We start from the raw sequence: 18036 nt of genomic DNA on the forward strand, positions 1-18036 counted from the left end.
AGTGAACTCCACCCTGGGTGACAGTGAAACTCTTTCTCAAAAAGAAACTTTTTTTAATTTAAAAATTTAGCCAAGCATCATGGTGCACGCCTATAATCCTAGCTACTCAAGAGGCTTAGGCAGATTTGCTTGAGCCCAGAAGGTCGAGGCTCCAGTGAGCCTTGTTAGTGCCACTGCACTCCAGCCTAGGCAACAGAGAAACGCCCTGTCTCAAAAAAATAAATGTAAAATGAAAAAACATCATCGAGTCCAACATTTAGTCTTTTTTTGAACAGTCTAAAAGGTTAATGAGAACTCCACAGAGCTTTTGTTTTATGGGCTATATCTGTCGAAATTAACTGTAGTAGAAAGTAAAACTGAGAAAAATTTAAAATATATATTCAATTTAAAACAACAGTCCATTACATGGTAACATAAATAGCATGTTTTTAACTTTTAAAAAACATATTTTCAAAAATATACAATTTCAGTAAGAAGAGTGACATTGTTATACGTTTTTGCAAATCTCTTACGGCTTAATAGCAGACAGCTAGATTCTAATACTTGCTTCTGCATTTAATCGTTTACAGTATCATACATCATGTTATCAGCCTTTGGAAAACTCCACTGTACACTCATGAGAGATTGAAAATGAAAAGAGCAAATAACATCTTAGTTTTATCATAAAACTAGTTTTGACTTCTCAGTGATCCCTAGACAACACTTTGAGAACAACCCTCTATCTGGAGTAGGTCCGTAGTTGTCTAGGCTGCAGGTTGGAGAAGGATTGACTGTTAATGGGCATAAGGAGACTTTGGGGGATGATAGAAATGGTCATATTTTGATTGGCAGAGGTGACACAAATGAGTATATTATCAAACTTCATCAAACTGTATGCTTTAAACAGGTGCATTTTATTAACAAATTATGCCAATAAAATTGATATTTTTTTAAAATTGTTCAACCCCAAAATTAAGGTGATAAATTATGTTGTTGTCTCGCCAAAGCAAAACTTTAAGACAAACCTGTTTCTTCCATTGTTTCGAAAATATTTAGAGGTGAAGTACTTGTCATCTTTTTAAAAAGTCTCTGCCGTGAAACCAATTTGGTTTTATTGGTTTAAACTTCCATTTTTGGTATTTATTTCAGTTGATAAAAAAATCTTAAGGTATTTTTGTAATGTAACTCATCTCAGAGCTAAACTTTAGAGGTGATAGTAATGAAATCTAATATTTATGGAGCATTCCTATAGGCCAGACATTGAGTGTTTTATCTATGTTAAATCTTTCAATCAATCCTCACAACTGCCCTATGAGAAGATAGTGATATTGTCTGCATTTTTTTTTTTTTTTTTTTTTTTTGAGATAGAGTCTCACTCTGTCGCCCAGGCTGGAATGCAGTGGCGCGATCTCGGCTCACTGCAACCTCCACCTCCCCGGTTCAAGCAATTCTCCTGCCTCAACCTCCCAAGTAGCTAGGATTACAGGTACCTGCCAACACATCCAGCTAATGTTTTTGTATTTTTAGTAGAGACGAGGTTTCACCATCTTGGCCAGACTGGTCTTAAACTCCTGATCTCATGATTCACCCACCTCGGCCTCCCAAAGTGCTGGGATTACAGGCATGAGCCACTGTGCCCAGCCAAGTGTGTGTTTATTCTTGCCTTGTTTTACATCCTTATGTTTAACTGCTGTAACCTCATATTTTACTCTTCATTATTTGCTCTTTTTCTCTGCTTTAAATGAGATAAATCTGTTTAGTTATAAGAATGTAATGTTTGATGTTGATATTAAAATGCAAAACTGCCTTGAAATAATTTAGTCTTGATCACAGAAGGAAATAGTTTTAACTGGCTTTTTAAAAATATATTTCCAGAACTAGTGGACATGGATCCCGGAATAGTCAACTTGGTATATTTTCCAGTTCTGAGAAAATCAAGGACCCGAGACCACTTAATGACAAAGCATTCATTCAGCAATGTATTCGACAACTCTGTGAGGTACTTTAGGATTTTAATCTCAACTGTGATTGTTGTCAAAATTATTGGAAAATTATTTTCCAATAATTTTCCATTACAAAATGTTTGGTGTTTCATAAAAATTATTGTAGTTTCTTACAGAAAATGGTTATGCATATAATGTGTCCATGAAATCTCTACAAGCTCCCTCTGTTAAAGACTTCCTGAAGATCTTCACATTTCTTTATGGCTTCCTGTGTCCCTCATACGAACTTCCTGACACAAAGTTTGAAGAAGAGGTTCCAAGAATCTTTAAAGACCTTGGGTATGTATATTTCTCATTAGTTAGAGATGTGACTGGCACACAGAGATGAAACAAATTAAATCAATTTGTAAAAAGTTTGAGTTACAGAAATAATATGTTTTAGGATGACCACTGTGAAAAATATATGTAGGATAAATTGAAGAGAAAAAAAGCAACTGCTTACAAAAAAACAAAAATTGCTGGTGTAGAAGCAGGAAGGATTAACAAATTGTTAGTAACTGATGAAGTTTGATGATGGATACAGATGGATTAAATACACTTTTCTTTGTTAAAAAAAAACTACTCATAGGTTATTACAGAGCAAGAGAAGATAGAATATAAAGCCATGAACTGCTGAAGTGACAGAGAGTAGAAAAGACAGGCTGGATACCACAGATTTTACAGAAGCCAAAAAAAAAAAAAACCAGGATTCACGCCTGGTGAAAACAGAGTGTGATGAAATTGAAAGGGGGAAGAATATATTTGGAGGTGTACATACATGTTGTTTATTGGAGGTATATTGAATTTGAGGGAACAAAAGATCCTTTGGGAGAGTAGTCCAGCGTTTTGGTTGTATAGATCAAGTTCTGCAGCTTGGGGGATAGATGTACAAAGTAATCTACAGAGAAATACACAGAGATTAAGATGACTAAGGATAGAATCCCAACATATCTTACCGCTAAACAAGTCAAGACTGGGTGTATATGTGGAATTGTTTAAATGTAGCTTCTTCATTAACCATTATGTTTAGTAGATTATAGTAACATCAAATTAGCTTATGTTTTTCTGATTTCTCATAGGTATCCTTTTGCACTATCCAAAAGCTCCATGTATACAGTGGGGGCTCCTCATACGTGGCCTCACATTGTGGCAGCCTTAGTTTGGCTAATAGACTGCATCAAGGTATTTGATTTGTTCTTTTGAAATGTATACATGGGAAAGGGTTTTTTTCCTCAAAAAGGTATTTTTCTCTCCCAGTCTTTTGACAGTATTCTCAAAGTCTGTTTCAGAGTTTTCATTTTTCAAAGCACATTTAATTTTAAGTTTTTCAAACTATTATCACAAGGTAAAAGGAAGAAAGTACCAAATTGACAAGGAGATTATTTATTATCATGAGGCTTTACAGCTCAAAAAATGAATCAATAGGAAATTCATTTTTTATTTTTCCTCATGACATTCATTTTCACCCCCTTTTTTTTTTTTTTTTTTGAGACAGTCTTGCTCTGCCGCCCAGACTGGAGTGCAGTGGCGCAATCTTGGCTCACTGCAACCTCCGCCTCCCGGGTTCACACCCTTCTCCTGCCTCAGCCTCCCCAGTAGCTGGGACTACAGGCGCCCACCACCATGCCTGGCTAATTTTTTTTTTTTTTTTCTATTTTTTAGTAGAGACGGGGTTTCACCGTGTTAGCCAGGGTGGTCTCAATCTCCTGACCTCGTGATCCGCCCGTCTCGGCCTCCCAAAGTGCTGGGATTACAAGCGTGAACCACCGTGCCCGGCCCATATTCACCCTTTTTAATTAAAATCCATATTCACTGCAAGAAGTTTGGAGAATGCAGTGATATAACCATAATCTCCAAACTCAGAGGCAATAACATAAAACATTTCCTTGTGATAGTTTGTTTTTGTTTTGTTTTGTTTTTGAGACGGAGTCTCGCTCTGTTGCCCAGGCTGGAGGGCAGTGGCATGATTTCAGCTCACTGCAACCTCCGCCTCCCAAGTTCAAGAAATTCTCCTGCCTCAGCCTCCTGAGTAGCTGGGACTACAGGCATGCACCACCACGCCCAGCTAATTTTGTGTTTTTAGTGAAGACAGGGTTCCACCTCGTTAGCCAGGCTGGTCTCAAACTCCTGACCTCAGGTGATCTGCCCACCTCAGCTTCCCAAAGTGCTGGGATTACAGACATGAGCCACCATGACCAGCCCCTTGTGATACAGTTTTAAAAGTGTGTATTGCTGTGCAAAGTACTATATGTATATTTTTTAAACTTTTGATACATACTGAGAAATTTTTCTCTAGAAAACTTGTATCAATTAAAAGCTCAACAATATTTGAGCACACCCATTTTTCCAAACCGTAAGCATTGTTGTTTTCAAACCTTTATCAATTTAGGAGGTGACAGATCGCTGTTTATATAGAAATATGTATGTATATGTGTATATATGTGTGTGTGTGTATATATATTTAAACAATTTATGTTTTTACCATTATTTTTCTTTTAACTTGCTTGTACATGGTTTTTTAGGCAAGTTTATATTTCACCATGTGCTTTTTGCTATGAATTTGAATCTTTATTAAACTTACTGATAGTTTTAATAGTTGGCAACACAACAAGCAAAAAAAATTAAGTTAATTTTTTCTTATTTACATTTTTTGTTTTTAAAGGTGAACTTTTTTACATTTATTACAATATCTACTCTCTTGATATTTTTCTTTTTTTGTATTGATTTGCAAGAATGCCATTTTGTAAGTCAAAAATGGTTGAGTCAGAGAAATTAGCTCCCGTCTATATGGTGCAAGTAATTTTTTTCTCCCTTTCTTTGTTTTTTAATTTCATGTGCTGTTTTGTCTGTTCAGAAATGTGAGTTTTTATCTAATTTAATGCAGTCTCTCCTGTTGTAGCTTCTGAGTTTCCTGTCCTACTTAGTGCTAGAATTCCTAAAGCTAATACTGTTCCCCTGACATTGTCTTGGCCATCAGCAAGCCTTTAACTAAATGAAGTCAGCCACTGGGTATATGGATTTTGACCCCGGAGCCATGCTGATACATATAGTACCACCCATTGTCGAGAGCAGAATTCCAATGCCATAGCCCATTAATAAAAATCCAAGTTTCATTGGACTTTATATATAACATGTATACATTCAACTTGTTTCTCTCCAGTGATGCCCATGGACATTTGATAACTACTTTTTTGCTCTCACCACCAGATATCCACATTGTCACTAGAACACTTAACCCTTGTTTGCCTAAGCAGCTTATGATATTGTGTGGTTGGGAGATAGCATGTGGAGCTTGTGGATTACCTACAGTAGCTTCACTTGGAGAGGGGCCTCTTGTGATACCTCCAAGCCCCTCTTTTTTTTTTTTTTTTTTTTTTTTTGAGACGAGTCTCACTGTTTCCTCCGGGCTGGAGTGCAGTGGTGCAATCTCAGCTCACTGCAACCTTCGCCTCCCAGGTTCAAGCAATTCTCTGCCTCAGCCTCCCGAGTAGCAGCGATTATAGGCACCCGCCATCACATCCAGCTAATTTTTTGTGTTTTTAGTAGAGATGGGGTTTCACCATGTTAACCAGGCTGGTCTCAATCTCCTGACCTCGTGGTCCGCCCACCTCAGCCTCCCAAAGTGCTGGGATTACAGGCGTAAGTCACCGCGCCCGGCCCTCCAAGCCCATTATTTAAGTTGGAATCCCCTCCTTTTTATATTGCTTTGCATGATGTGATGTATTAATCCATGAGAGACTGCAGGTTTCTTTTTCTAATTTTCTCTCTCACTTAACATAAGCCTAGAAATTTAGCCACGTTTAGGAAGCCCTCTTTTCCCCCCCACCAATGTTTTTTAAAACACAATTTTTCAAATTTTCTCCTAGTATTTTTATGTGTATTTAAATCTTTGTGCTGTGTTTAAATCTTAATTCATCTCCAATTGATGTTAGTATAAGAAAGAGAAGCCCTTCTTTTTTAAATGATTCACTGATGTATCTCAGTCCCATTTATGGAATAACTTATATTGGCCAGGTGCTGTGTCTCATGCCTGTAATCCCAGCACTTTGGGAGACGGAGGCAGGTAGATCACCTGAGGTCAGGAATTAGAGACCAGCCTGGTCAACATGACAAAACCCCATCTCTACTAAAAATACAAAATTATTAGCCGGGTGTGGTGGTGCATGCCTGAAGTCCCAGCTACTTGGGAAGCTGAGGCACGAGAATCATTTGAACCCAGGAGGTGGAGGTTGCAGTGAGCCAGTATCACACCACTGCACTCCAGCCTAGGCAACAGAGCAAAACTCCATCTCAGAAATAAATAACTGATATTTTCCCCACAGTTTGAACTGTCACAGTATGTTCTTAATTAAACCTATTTCTCTGCTCTTTTTTTTCTATCCCTGCTTCATGACCATACTAATTCCTGTCACTTTCTAATATATTTTATCTAGAGGAGGAACATTCTTACTTCTTTTCACAGTGTTAGCTATTGTCATATCCTCACTCTCTAAATTATTTTTTCAGATTTTAACAAAATCTTGTGATTTTGTTATTACTGATATAACATTGAATTCATGATATATAAGGGGAAATTTCCATCCTGTCAGTGTTTAATCTTGTCATTTGGGAAAGTGTTAAATCTCATTTAGTCATCTCTTTTGTTCCTTCAGTAAGATTTTGTTTTTGTTTTTTGTTTTTTCGTTTTATGGGGTTTTTTTATTTTGGTTTTTTTTGTTTGTTTGTTTTGAGACAGAGTCTTGCTTTGTCGCCCAGGCGGGAATGCAGTGGCGTGATCTCAGCTCACTGCAACCTCCACCTCCCAGGTTCAAGCAATTCTCGTGCCTCAGCCTCCCAAGTAGCTAGGATTACAGGTGTCCACCACAACGCCCGGCTAATTTTTGTATTTTCAGTAGAGACAGGGTGTCACCATGTTGGCCAGGCTGGTCTTGAACTCCTGACCTAAGGTGATCCACCTGCCACAGCCTCCCAAAGTGCTGGGATTACAGGCATGAGTCACCATACCTGGCCATGTAGTTTTCTTAATATCAAACAACGTATTTTTTAATCAATGCTGTGTGTTTTGTTACTATGATGAACAGGTTTCTCTTTTTTTAATTCTATTTCTATGTTGATTATTACTAAAAGAGTTTTTTGTGTTTACTACCCTTATTGAATTGCTTTATTACAACTACTGTTCTCAGTTGATTTCTATTACTAACCACTATTTTTAAATTAAATGTTTTTCATTTTATCATTTAATATGATGTATTTAGTAGAAGATAATGTTTTTCATGTTGAAGTTTATTCACTTTTATCAAGAATGATCTTTGAAGGTTATCCTATGCTTTTGCAGGATGTATTGAAACTATTGTTGTTGTCTTGACCTGTTGATCTAATATGTTGATTTTCTAATGACCTCTATTTGTTCATTGTTTATTATTTGTTATGCTCCTGAATTGTTTGTTCATGCTTTGTAAATAAACTTTGATTTCCTATCTTACTATGCCTCCTTGCACAGAACTTGGCAGATGATCAGTCCTTATTACAGTGTCTAAGTGATAATAATTTAGCCAAAGTTACCATGTCTTCTCTACTAAGGACCATAAATAGGAGGGTTGCATACACTTCAGGAGCGTCTTTTTAGCCTTTTGGTTAGTGATCAAAGTGGACTTGGGCATGACTTATCCCAGATCCCTCTGTGTCCTTTTCCTCCTCTGATGTCTCACAATATTAAGAAGTGGTGTTATAGTAGAAAATGCCACCTTTAGATGAAAACATGATCCAAATCTATACTTTTTATATCTACAATTACAGGTTGAAACTATTTCAACCAGTCTTCCTAGTTCATAATTGTTCAGTCCTTTCAGTAGTCTTTTCTATAGCTCTTGGGGATCTGTATGTCCCTGTGTAAGGCTCTCCTTGAATCTTGCAAAGTAGCAAGAGTTTTCATAACGACCTTGACAAGGTGACAGAAACTGTCTTTACCCTGATGACAAGATACCAGATTCTGTTCCTTATCTTGGGTTCTGCCCTACATGTCTTTCCGACTTTATTAAGTCTGTGTGTTGGCCGGGCACGGTGGCTCACGCCTGTAATCCCAGCACTTTGGGAGGCCGAGGTGGGTGGATCACCTGAGGTCAGGAGTTTGAGACCAGCCTGACCAATATAGTGAAACGCTGTCTCTACTACAAATGCAAAAATTAGGCATGGTGACGGGCACCTGTAATCCCAGCTACTCGGGAGGCTGAGGCAGGAGAATCGCTTGAACCCAGGAGGTGGAGGTTGCAGTGAGCCAAGATCTCAGCCACTGCACTCCAGCGTGGGCGACAAAGGGAGACTCCGTCTCAAAAAAAAAAAATCTGTCTGCCACCTGAGGCCTTGTCAAAACAAAGACAAAATAAAAGACCCAGTTGTTAGAGCTCTTCCACATCCGCCTTAGATAAACAAAGCATCTTCTGAGTGCCTTTAGAATAAGAAAGGGGTAGCAGGGCAAACAACTCTAGGCTAAGGACATTGTCTCCCTGAGAAGTCCTGTATGTGAATTCCAAGATGACAAAACTTAATTGTTTTTCGAAACCCCATTCTTCTTTTATGTACTCCTACCGCATAATCCTTTTCTTAGAAGTTAGTATTCTTATACTTAGTGTTCATTATACTATTAGATACATATTTATATCTTGGCCAGGTGCCGTATTATTCCCTGTTTTTGTTATTATTGTTATTCCCTGCACTTTGGGAGGCCAAGGCGGTTGGATCACCTGAGGTCAGGAGGTTGAGACTAGCCTGGCCAACATGGTGAAACCCTGTCTCTACTGCACATATAAAAATTAGCCAGGCATGGTGGCTCATGCCTATAATCCCAGCTACTCCGGAGGCTGAGACAGGAGAATCACCTGAACTTGGGAGGCAGAGGTTGCAGTGAGCTGAGATTGCACCACCACAGTCCATCCTGGGTGACAAAGTGAGACTCCGTCTCAAAAAAAAAAATACATATTGATATCTAGATATCTATATATCAAGTTAATAGATATTAATAGATATATTTATATCTAGTATATCTGTATTTATATCTACCTTTATGTATATTTATAGCAATTTCATTTAAATTTTCTATTTTTTCATGTTTTAAATGTTATATTTTTAAAAGAAGATATAAAAACAGGCATTCCAAAATGGAATTTCTATGCCTTAAAAAGCTTTAACTATTTTCCTTTTAGCTTGTCAATTTTAAACATCTGAATGTTTTGCTATAATTTATGTTATCAGTTTCGATTGAAACTATTGTATTTCTAAAGATTTTCTATTATAAAATTTCGTCTAAAGTTCATATTGTACATACTGAATGAGTTACTTGATTAACATTTGAGCACCAAAATTGAGCTCAAAGAGAAAAATTATTATTGGCTCACCTTTTATGTGGCAATTCTGTTTTGGATTCTTAAAGTTGCATTAAAATGTGTCTATTTGCTCTCAGTGGGTTAATAACAGCATAAAGGTCAACATTTTTCCCTGTAGAACGGAAGTAAATATAGAGTCCGTCCTTTCTAGATCCTGAAGAGTTTAGTTACTAAACGAAAGGGTTTTGAAATCATCAAAAGGATACCTTCAAATTGTTTTATTCAAAAGAAAGTCAAAAGTGTTGATGTTCAATATAATGACCTATCAAAAGAGACTTTTAGTTACACAATAATGTAAATGCTTCTAAAATTGACACTAAAAACAGAATTTGCCAAAATATGAAAGTTGCATTTTTCAGATCAACTTGCTTTTCTTGCTTGTGTACTAATTAGATACATACTGCCATGAAAGAAAGTTCACCTTTATTTGATGATGGGCAGCCTTGGGGAGAAGAAACTGAAGATGGAATTATGCATAATAAGGTACCATGTATTATCATAAACTGTAATGATGAATCGCCTTGATATTATTGTGTCACTATTAGATTTAATACAGATGCCCCTCAACTTATGATAGAGTAATAAACCGACTATGAGGTGAAAATATCATGTCAAAAATGCATTTAATACACCTACCCTGCCAAACGTCATAGCTTAGCCTAGCCTACCTTAAACATTCTCAGAACAATTAAACTAGCTTACAGTTGGGCAAAATTATCTAACACAAAGCATATTTTTATAATAAAGTATTGAATAGCTCTTGTAATTTATTGAATACTATACTAACAGTGAAAAACAAAAAGGTTGTATGGATACTTGAAGGATGGTTTCTACTCCATTGCTTTCGAACCATCAGAAAGCTGAAAAATCTGAAGTCAAACCATCGTTAAGTCAGGGATTGTCTGTATATTCGTTTGTAGAGTTGTCTTTTTGCTTCCTGAAAATATTCTAAATTTGATTTTTTTTTTTTTTTTTTTTTGAGACGGAGTCTCGCTCTGCCGCCCAGGCTGGAGTGCAGTGGCCGGATCTCAGCTCACTGCAAGCTCCACCTCCCGGATTTACGCCATTCTCCTGCCTCAGCTTCCCGAGTAGCTGGGACTACAGGCACCTGCCACCTCGCCCGGCTAGCTTTTTGTATTTTTTAGTAGAGACGGGGTTTCACCGTGTTAGCCAGGATGGTCTCGATCTCCTGACCTTGTGATCCACCCGTCTCGGCCTCCCAAAGTGCTGGGATTACAGGCTTGAGCCACCGCACCCGGCCATTGATTTTTTTAAATATTAATGAATCTGTTTGAATCACATTACAATTTCTTAAAATTAACTAGGCACAAAAATTTGAAAATGTTAACTAAGTAAAAAATGGAAGGGGATTGAATTAAATCATAACATGTTACATATTATAGACGTAATGTTTCTTTTCCTCCTTTCTGTTGTAGACTGAAGATATCAATATTGGCAACATTATTTTAATATAATTCTTTGTCAATACAAAACATAATAGGTTGAGTCTTAAGATATTGCACGTGGGTAGGTTGTTTATTTTGTTTTGACCTTTTTCATTAGTCATATTGTCACTTAGCTCAGAGTCACCACTTCCAAAAGTGGTTGAGATAAAAGAAACATTAAGATTATACATTAATATTTCCTAGCATACATAAAAAACCAGTCATCACACAGGCCACTTAGAAGAAAAACTATTCTCTGTTCTAATTCTAACCTTCATTCTTTGAAACTTTTGTCACAAAAGTGGGAATAATTTCAGTCCCATCTTTTATGACTGCCTGGGATATAGTTCAAAGATACATCAACCGACTAGTGTTGGCATCATTGCCTTTTTCTTTTTAACAAAAAATAAACACACACCTTTACTACTTCAACAATGATCCCAGCTAGACTTTGATCCTACCCTTGAGGAAATTATCCTCCCACATTGCAATATGTGTCTTTGGGCTGCCTCTAATTGCACCTCAGTTTTCACCCAAGTACATTACAACATCTATTAAATATTAAATGTCTTGCCAGACACAGTGGCTCACACCTGTAATTCTAGCACTTTGGGAGGCCGAGGTGGGCAGATTGCTTGAGCTCCGGAGTTCAAGACCAGCCTAGGCAACATGGTGAAAACCCATCTCTACAAAAACTACAAAAATGAACTGGGTATGGTGGTGCATACCTGTGGTCCCAGCTACTCAGGAGGCTGAGGCTGCAGGATCACTTGAGCCCAGGAGGTCAAGGCTACAGTGAGCCAAGATCATGTCACTGTACTCCAGCCTGAGGGACAAAGTGAGACCCTATCTCAAAAAAAAAAAAAAGTGTTAAATTTCTTGACATCAATCCTAAAGGTTAAAAATTATTCTTGCTATCTGAGCTATTATAGCTATTATTTCAAATAACAATATATAAAGAAGCACATGGAAAACTATAAAGTACTGTTGGTAATTAAAGTTGTCAGAGTATCTGTCTTCACAAGATTCTGATACTCAGTTTTGTGAGTCCACAAACTCGATATTTTTAAACCTATAAGATCAAAATTGACCAAGCTTAAGGAAACTGATTCAGTCTTACCAAATTCACAGCAACTGATCTGAAGGAGAATGAAAATGTATTAATTTACCATCAGTGATACACCTTTCCAGTTACATGAATACTCAGACTACCTATTCAGGGTCACTTCAAAGTCACCTTAATAAGCAACAAATTAGCACAAAGGGAATTGGTTTGTCTTGAGGGATATTTACTTCATCTAGGCTATGGAAAATTCTGATCATCCATTCTTGCCTTCTCATAAAATCTACATTCTCAGTGACCAAAACATCTCATGAATGCAAAATATAGTGTTATTTTCTCTTGGATAAATGTTAAGAATTCTAGTATTGTGCTGTTTGGATTGCTACTCATTGTGCAACTCATTTTGTAGACTGAAGTTACAATGTAATTGTAGCCTTCATTAATTAAATTTGGGTTTTTACAATTAGACCTTCTCAATTCAATTGGACTTAGATGATCAGCAGTTTGTTTAAATTTTTCATCAGGTGCTTTATTCCTAAAGATGATTAAGTTTGTGCATTTCATGTTGAATTGCATGTATTAATAAGCTTCCTTGTTTGTTTGACCTTCTCAAAATTCTGAAGGTATGGCTTACTGTTTTTAAATATTGCCTTTGTCCAAATTTAAGTGTTATTTTATCCTCATTATTCATATTTAGAAGTAGCAGACTAAATACATCTGTATACCATAATTATATAGCCTAGGTTTTTATCTCTTATTTATAGGTTCATCTGACTACTTAGTATTTCTGACTATTTTTTAAATTCGAATTTAAATTTCCACCTAGAAAAGTGAAACAAACCAAATAGAGAATCATGACTTTGTTTTTATAATCTGCTTAACCCCATAGTTGTTTTTGGACTACACCATAAAATGCTATGAGAGTTTTATGAGTGGTGCTGACAGCTTTGATGAGATGAATGCAGAGTTGCAGTCAAAACTGAGTAAGTGATCTCGTTCTTAGGGTGCTTGCTTTTGGTCATTTGACTCAGCTCATTGAGTGGTCATTTATGTACCATATCCAATGTTCATATGAGTTACTTACTTTAAATGGACCTGGATGCCTACTGATTTTTATCTTTGTGGTTTCGTTGGTGGAGAGAAGTTAAGCTAAAAGAATACTAGTGTTGGAGCCAGACCTGAGGCAGAACCTCTTACTGTCTGTGAGGCCTTAATAAAACATTTGACCTATGTGACAAAGTTTAGCAGCAGTAGATGTCAGTGTAATAAAGTACCAAACACGCTACCAGAAGCACAGACGATAGTCAGCAAATGTTATTCCTCTTGGAGTATAATATCCCTATGTGGTCCTTGCTTACTATTTGAGAAATTAAAGCACCAATCAGTCAAAAGACCGAAGGTCTCTTTCAGAATTTGTGGCAAAAGTTAACAAGACATTATACTTCCAAATATGTAAGGAAAATCTTTTTTTCTTTTTTTTTTTTTTTTACTCATTTACAACCTAGTGACATACAGTATTTACTAGCTGACTCTAAAACATTCCAGAGGTATTATTTTACATTTTCGTTCTTTCTGTTGAAATAGTCTTGTATATAAAGTGCCAAAATGGAAGGTAAAGTAGATAAATGGAGGTGAAGCTATTCCTCCAAAGACAATGGAATCAATCACCTTGCACAGTATTAGCACAAAAGGTGAAAGCATTCCCTTATAGTCCCCTGGATCTGTATCTTCCTAAAGAGTAAACTGGACAATTTCAGCTTGTTCACATGGGAAAGGGAGCAAAATAAATGGCTTTAAGAGAGGAAAATTTAGAGTGATCCAAGCATCTAGTGAGAAATTTGATATCTCTGTATATAATTAACCAAGCAGAAAAACTGCATTCATTCATTCAAATAAATATTTATTGTATACCTGCTATGCGCCAGCCACCATTTAGGCACTGAGGATACAGTAATGAGTAAGATAAAAACCTCTGTCCTTATGAGCTTACGTTTTAGTAGACAGAAAGAGGAAAATAATGAAGTGAGCAACTTTAAGTCAAATGGTGATAAGTGCTTTGGAGAAAAATCAAGCAGGACAAAGAGAGTCGAAGTACAGTGGAGTAATGGAAAGCGTTTGCTATTTTACAAGAATGGGATGTACTTCACTAATAGTGTTTTGGGCAGAGACCAGAAAGAAGTGAGGGAGGGAATAATACTGAAAACTTGGGGAAGAATGTTCTAGGCAAATTTGAGGTCTTAAAAAGCTTTTGGATTTTGTCTCCAGAGGATTTATTTAATGTGGATGCTTTTAAGCTGGAATCATTAGAAGCAAAAAACAGAGCATTGAATGAACAGATTGCAAGATTGGAACAAGAAAGAGAAAAAGAACCGGTTAGTAAACATGTTTACACACTTACTTGAGAGCTCCTTTAGATTTTTGGGTGTCCTTGGATATTAGCTGTCTGTCTTATCAAAATGTTTTAAAAATAGATTAACAAATTAAGCTTCTTAAAAGTTAAATTTTCACATAGTGAACTCCCAATGAAAACATATTTGGTGTCTGTGGAGCCTTGTTTTCCCTTGTGGTCTATCAGTCTTAGACTAGTGGTGCTCTGAATATGATGAAAGATTCTTACCTGCTTACATAAGACCAAAAGTACTTTTGAATAAAGGCCCTGTACTATATACCTCTAGGGAGCATTAGTCACAAGAAGCCCTGAGTTTTGCAGATAGTGCAAAAGGAATGGTTAATAAATGGGTTTATATAGTATATTGTATCATGAGTTTTCTAAAAGCTAAATATTAATATCCAGATATCTAACTTTATTTTCTGCATTATTAGTGAAGCACTCAAACTGCTGTTGTAAAATACCAGATTTTAAATGTTTGTGCTCTTTCAACTCTAGCCACTGTTTTTTTTCCTATTTCAAACTGACAGTATAGTCCCCTTTTAGTTATTTTGACTCCCTCTAAAAGTGAAAGGAAAACTCAGATCTACCTTTCTCTAAAATAAATTTAAATAATATTGCTTTACTTTAAAATAAAATATGGAATGATTATTGAAAATAACTGAAATGATATTCTTTTCTCTTAAAGAATCGTCTAGAGTCGTTGAGAAAACTGAAGGCTTCCTTACAAGGAGATGTTCAAAAGTATCAGGCATACATGAGCAATTTGGAGTCTCATTCAGCCATTCTTGATCAGAAATTAAACGGTCTCAATGAGGAAATTGCTAGAGTAGGTAAGCCGAGCTAATGCTGAAAGACTGAGATGCGAACCCATGTGGGATTTATCACGTGTCAAAACAGCTTTGTTATCCATATCTTTTGTTCTTCTGTGGTTCGTGCCTAGAGCAGGCTACCAAGGTTTCAGTGTGTTTCATATTTGTTTCCTAAGGCTGCTGTAACAAATGACCGCAAGTTTGGATGGCTTAAAACCACAGAAATGTATTCTCGCAGAGTTCTAGAGGCTGTTCCAGCAGATCTGCATCCCTCCAGTGACTCAGGATCTCTTCCTTGCCTCTTGCATCTTTTAGTGGCTGGCAGCATTACTGAGCTATGTTCACATCACTCCGATCTCTGCCTCCATCTTCACGTTGCCTTCTCCTCTGTGTGTTTGTATTCTACTACCTGTGTGAAATATCTACCTCTGCCTCTGTCTTATAAGGACATTTAGGATGAGATTCATGGCCCACCTGGATAATAATACAGGGCTATCTCTTTATCTCAAGATACTTAATCACATCTGCAAAGACCCTTTTCCCAAATAAGGTAATTTCACAGTTGCCAGAGACAGAACTTTATATATTTAGGTGGCCATTGTTCAGCCTACTACTCCTTACATGTTTTCAAGCATTTGGCTTTTTGAAGCCAAGAAGGGCCTAACCTAAGAAAACATGCTGCCTGAATATAGAAATATATAAAATATTCTATACAAATATATACTCTATTCCACTTTGTAATTAATAAACCATATAAACCAGATTCTTTTGTTTTTTTAAGATGAAGTCTTGTTATTTTGCCCAGGCCGATCTTGAACTCCTGGGTTCAAATAATCCCCCCACTTCAGCCTCCCATGTAGCTGGGACTATAGGTGGGCTTCAGTGTGCTTGGCTCTAATAAGCCAGATTCTTGATCTCTGCCTGCCTCAGTCGGCTATAACTGGCTATCCTCCATCACTACTGCCTAAGCAGCTCAGCAGCTGAAACTGATTTAAAGCTGCAGGTACTACAGTTCTTGGGGAAAAGAGCAACTATAGAAAGCTCTTTCATGTCTTATAAACTTACTTTCATAAACACAGCAATCTTAATCATAAAATTCTGTAAAACACCGTGGCACATGCAGTTGTTTGATTCTTCTGCAGTGCCTGAAGGAGAGTAAAGAAAGGTATCTACAAGTCACAGAGCCACTGGGCTGTAGTTTTAAAAATAAATTTATTGACAACTGTACTATTCTCCCAGGACCTTGCCTGCTTCTGTTTGTTTCTTTTGGGATTTTGTACGCCGTGTCTGTCCCATGTGGGAGTTGTATACATGGCCCTTAGGATATTTGATTTAACTCTTAGTCTATGGAGTATTGATTGTCAACTCAAGACTAGTAATTACCAGGGTTATTTGCTGAATCTGTTTTTTTTTCCCCAAATAACTCTGATTTATATATATATATATATATATGATTTGCTCTAAAGCAACTCTTTAAATATATTAACTACTTTACACTTCACCCCAATCATGTCCTTTGTTTATTCTCCATGATGACAAAGAAGCTTGTACTAAATTATTATTATAACAATTTTTATAATGCAGTTAGTCCTTTTTCTTTTTTTTTTTTTTTTTTTTTTTTTTTGAGATGTAGTCTTGCTCTGCCACCCAGGCTGGAGTGCAGTGGCACCATCTCAGCTCACTGTAACCTCTGCCTCCCGGGTTCAAATAATTCTCCTGCCTCAGCCTCCCAAGTAGCTGGGATTACAGGCATGTGCCACCATGCCCGGCTAATTTTTTGTATTTTTAGTAGAGACAGTGTTTCACTATGCTGGCCAGGCTGGTCTCAAACTCCTGACCTCGTGATCCGCCCGTCTCAGCCTCCCAAAGTGCTGGGATTGCAGGCGTGAGCCACAGCACCTGGCCTTTAATCAATACTTTCTAATACTAATACTTTATCTTTCTTGTCAGCGTATGATCAAGAAAACTATCATACATCCTTCTTGTTCTTGTGAAAACTTTTTCTGATAGCTGCAAACTCAGTAGGTGAGAGAGAAATACTTAATCATTTGCCATCCAGAGTGATTTAGTTTGAGACATTAATTTTATAACTGTTAATCTAAGATGTTTTTATCTTATGAGTGTTTTAACTTTTTTGATTATGTAAAGCCATTCATAACTCCGCCTTCCGGGTTCACACCATTCTCCTGCCTCAGCCTCCCGAGTAGCTGGGACTACAGGCGCCCGCCACCTCGCCCGGCTAGTTTTTTGTATTTTTTAGTAGAGACGGGGTTTCACCGTGTTAGCCAGGATGGTCTCGATCTCCTGACCTCGTGATCCGCCCGTCTCGGCCTCCCAAAGTGCTGGGATTACAGGCTTGAGCCACCGCGCCCGGCCCCCGTTTTTGTTTTGTTTTAAGAGACAGAGTGTCACTTTGTCACCCAGGCTGGAGTAGAGTGGCTCAATCTTGGCCCACTGCAACCCCTGCCTCCTGGGTTCAAGCAAGTCTCCTCCCTTAATTTCCCAGGTAGCTGGGACTACAGGCATGCACCACCAGGCCCAGCTAATTTTCATCTTTTTTAGTAGAGACAGGGTTTCACTATATGTTGACCAAGCTGGTCTCAAACTCCTGACTTCAGGTGATCCACCCACCTCAGCCTTCCAAAGTGTTGGGGTTATAGGCATGAGCCACCGTGCCCAACCATAAATTTTATAGATATTATATGTTGTGGATTTTTTTGTGCAGATGCCTGTGATCAATGCATAAAGTTTGACTTTAACCATGAATTTGCTTTAAGCTCTGTGCTGCAAATAGGTTGTAACAAACCAATATACCATAATATCAATCCTCTCCACTTTCAGGATGACTCTCTTGACCCCTTGGTCATCTTCATCCTTTCATCCCAGCCTGCTATAAAGATGCTATCATATTCTATATAGGTCATAAGTCACAGAAGGTTGGAAAACACTATTGGTAAACAGAGAAAGCAAAAACCTAACCAGTTTGG

General features: G+C 37.4%; 1 protein-coding gene across 1 annotated transcript in view; it reads left to right on the plus strand.

The window, feature by feature from the left end:
* Positions 1 to 18036, plus strand: part of NDC80 (NDC80 kinetochore complex component) — a 46788-nt gene that overhangs the window by 4674 nt on the left and 24078 nt on the right. Inside the window, exons 4-10 of the mRNA XM_033178205.1 lie at positions 1855 to 1978; positions 2089 to 2261; positions 3041 to 3143; positions 9734 to 9823; positions 12738 to 12831; positions 14114 to 14220; positions 14926 to 15070. Coding sequence (XP_033034096.1) covers positions 1855 to 1978; positions 2089 to 2261; positions 3041 to 3143; positions 9734 to 9823; positions 12738 to 12831; positions 14114 to 14220; positions 14926 to 15070 — 836 coding nt within the window. The remainder of the gene's footprint in view (positions 1 to 1854; positions 1979 to 2088; positions 2262 to 3040; positions 3144 to 9733; positions 9824 to 12737; positions 12832 to 14113; positions 14221 to 14925; positions 15071 to 18036) is intronic.

This window comes from Trachypithecus francoisi, unplaced genomic scaffold (genome assembly GCF_009764315.1).
Source record: "Trachypithecus francoisi isolate TF-2019V2 unplaced genomic scaffold, Tfra_2.0 Lachesis_group19, whole genome shotgun sequence".
NCBI lineage: Eukaryota > Metazoa > Chordata > Mammalia > Primates > Cercopithecidae > Trachypithecus > Trachypithecus francoisi.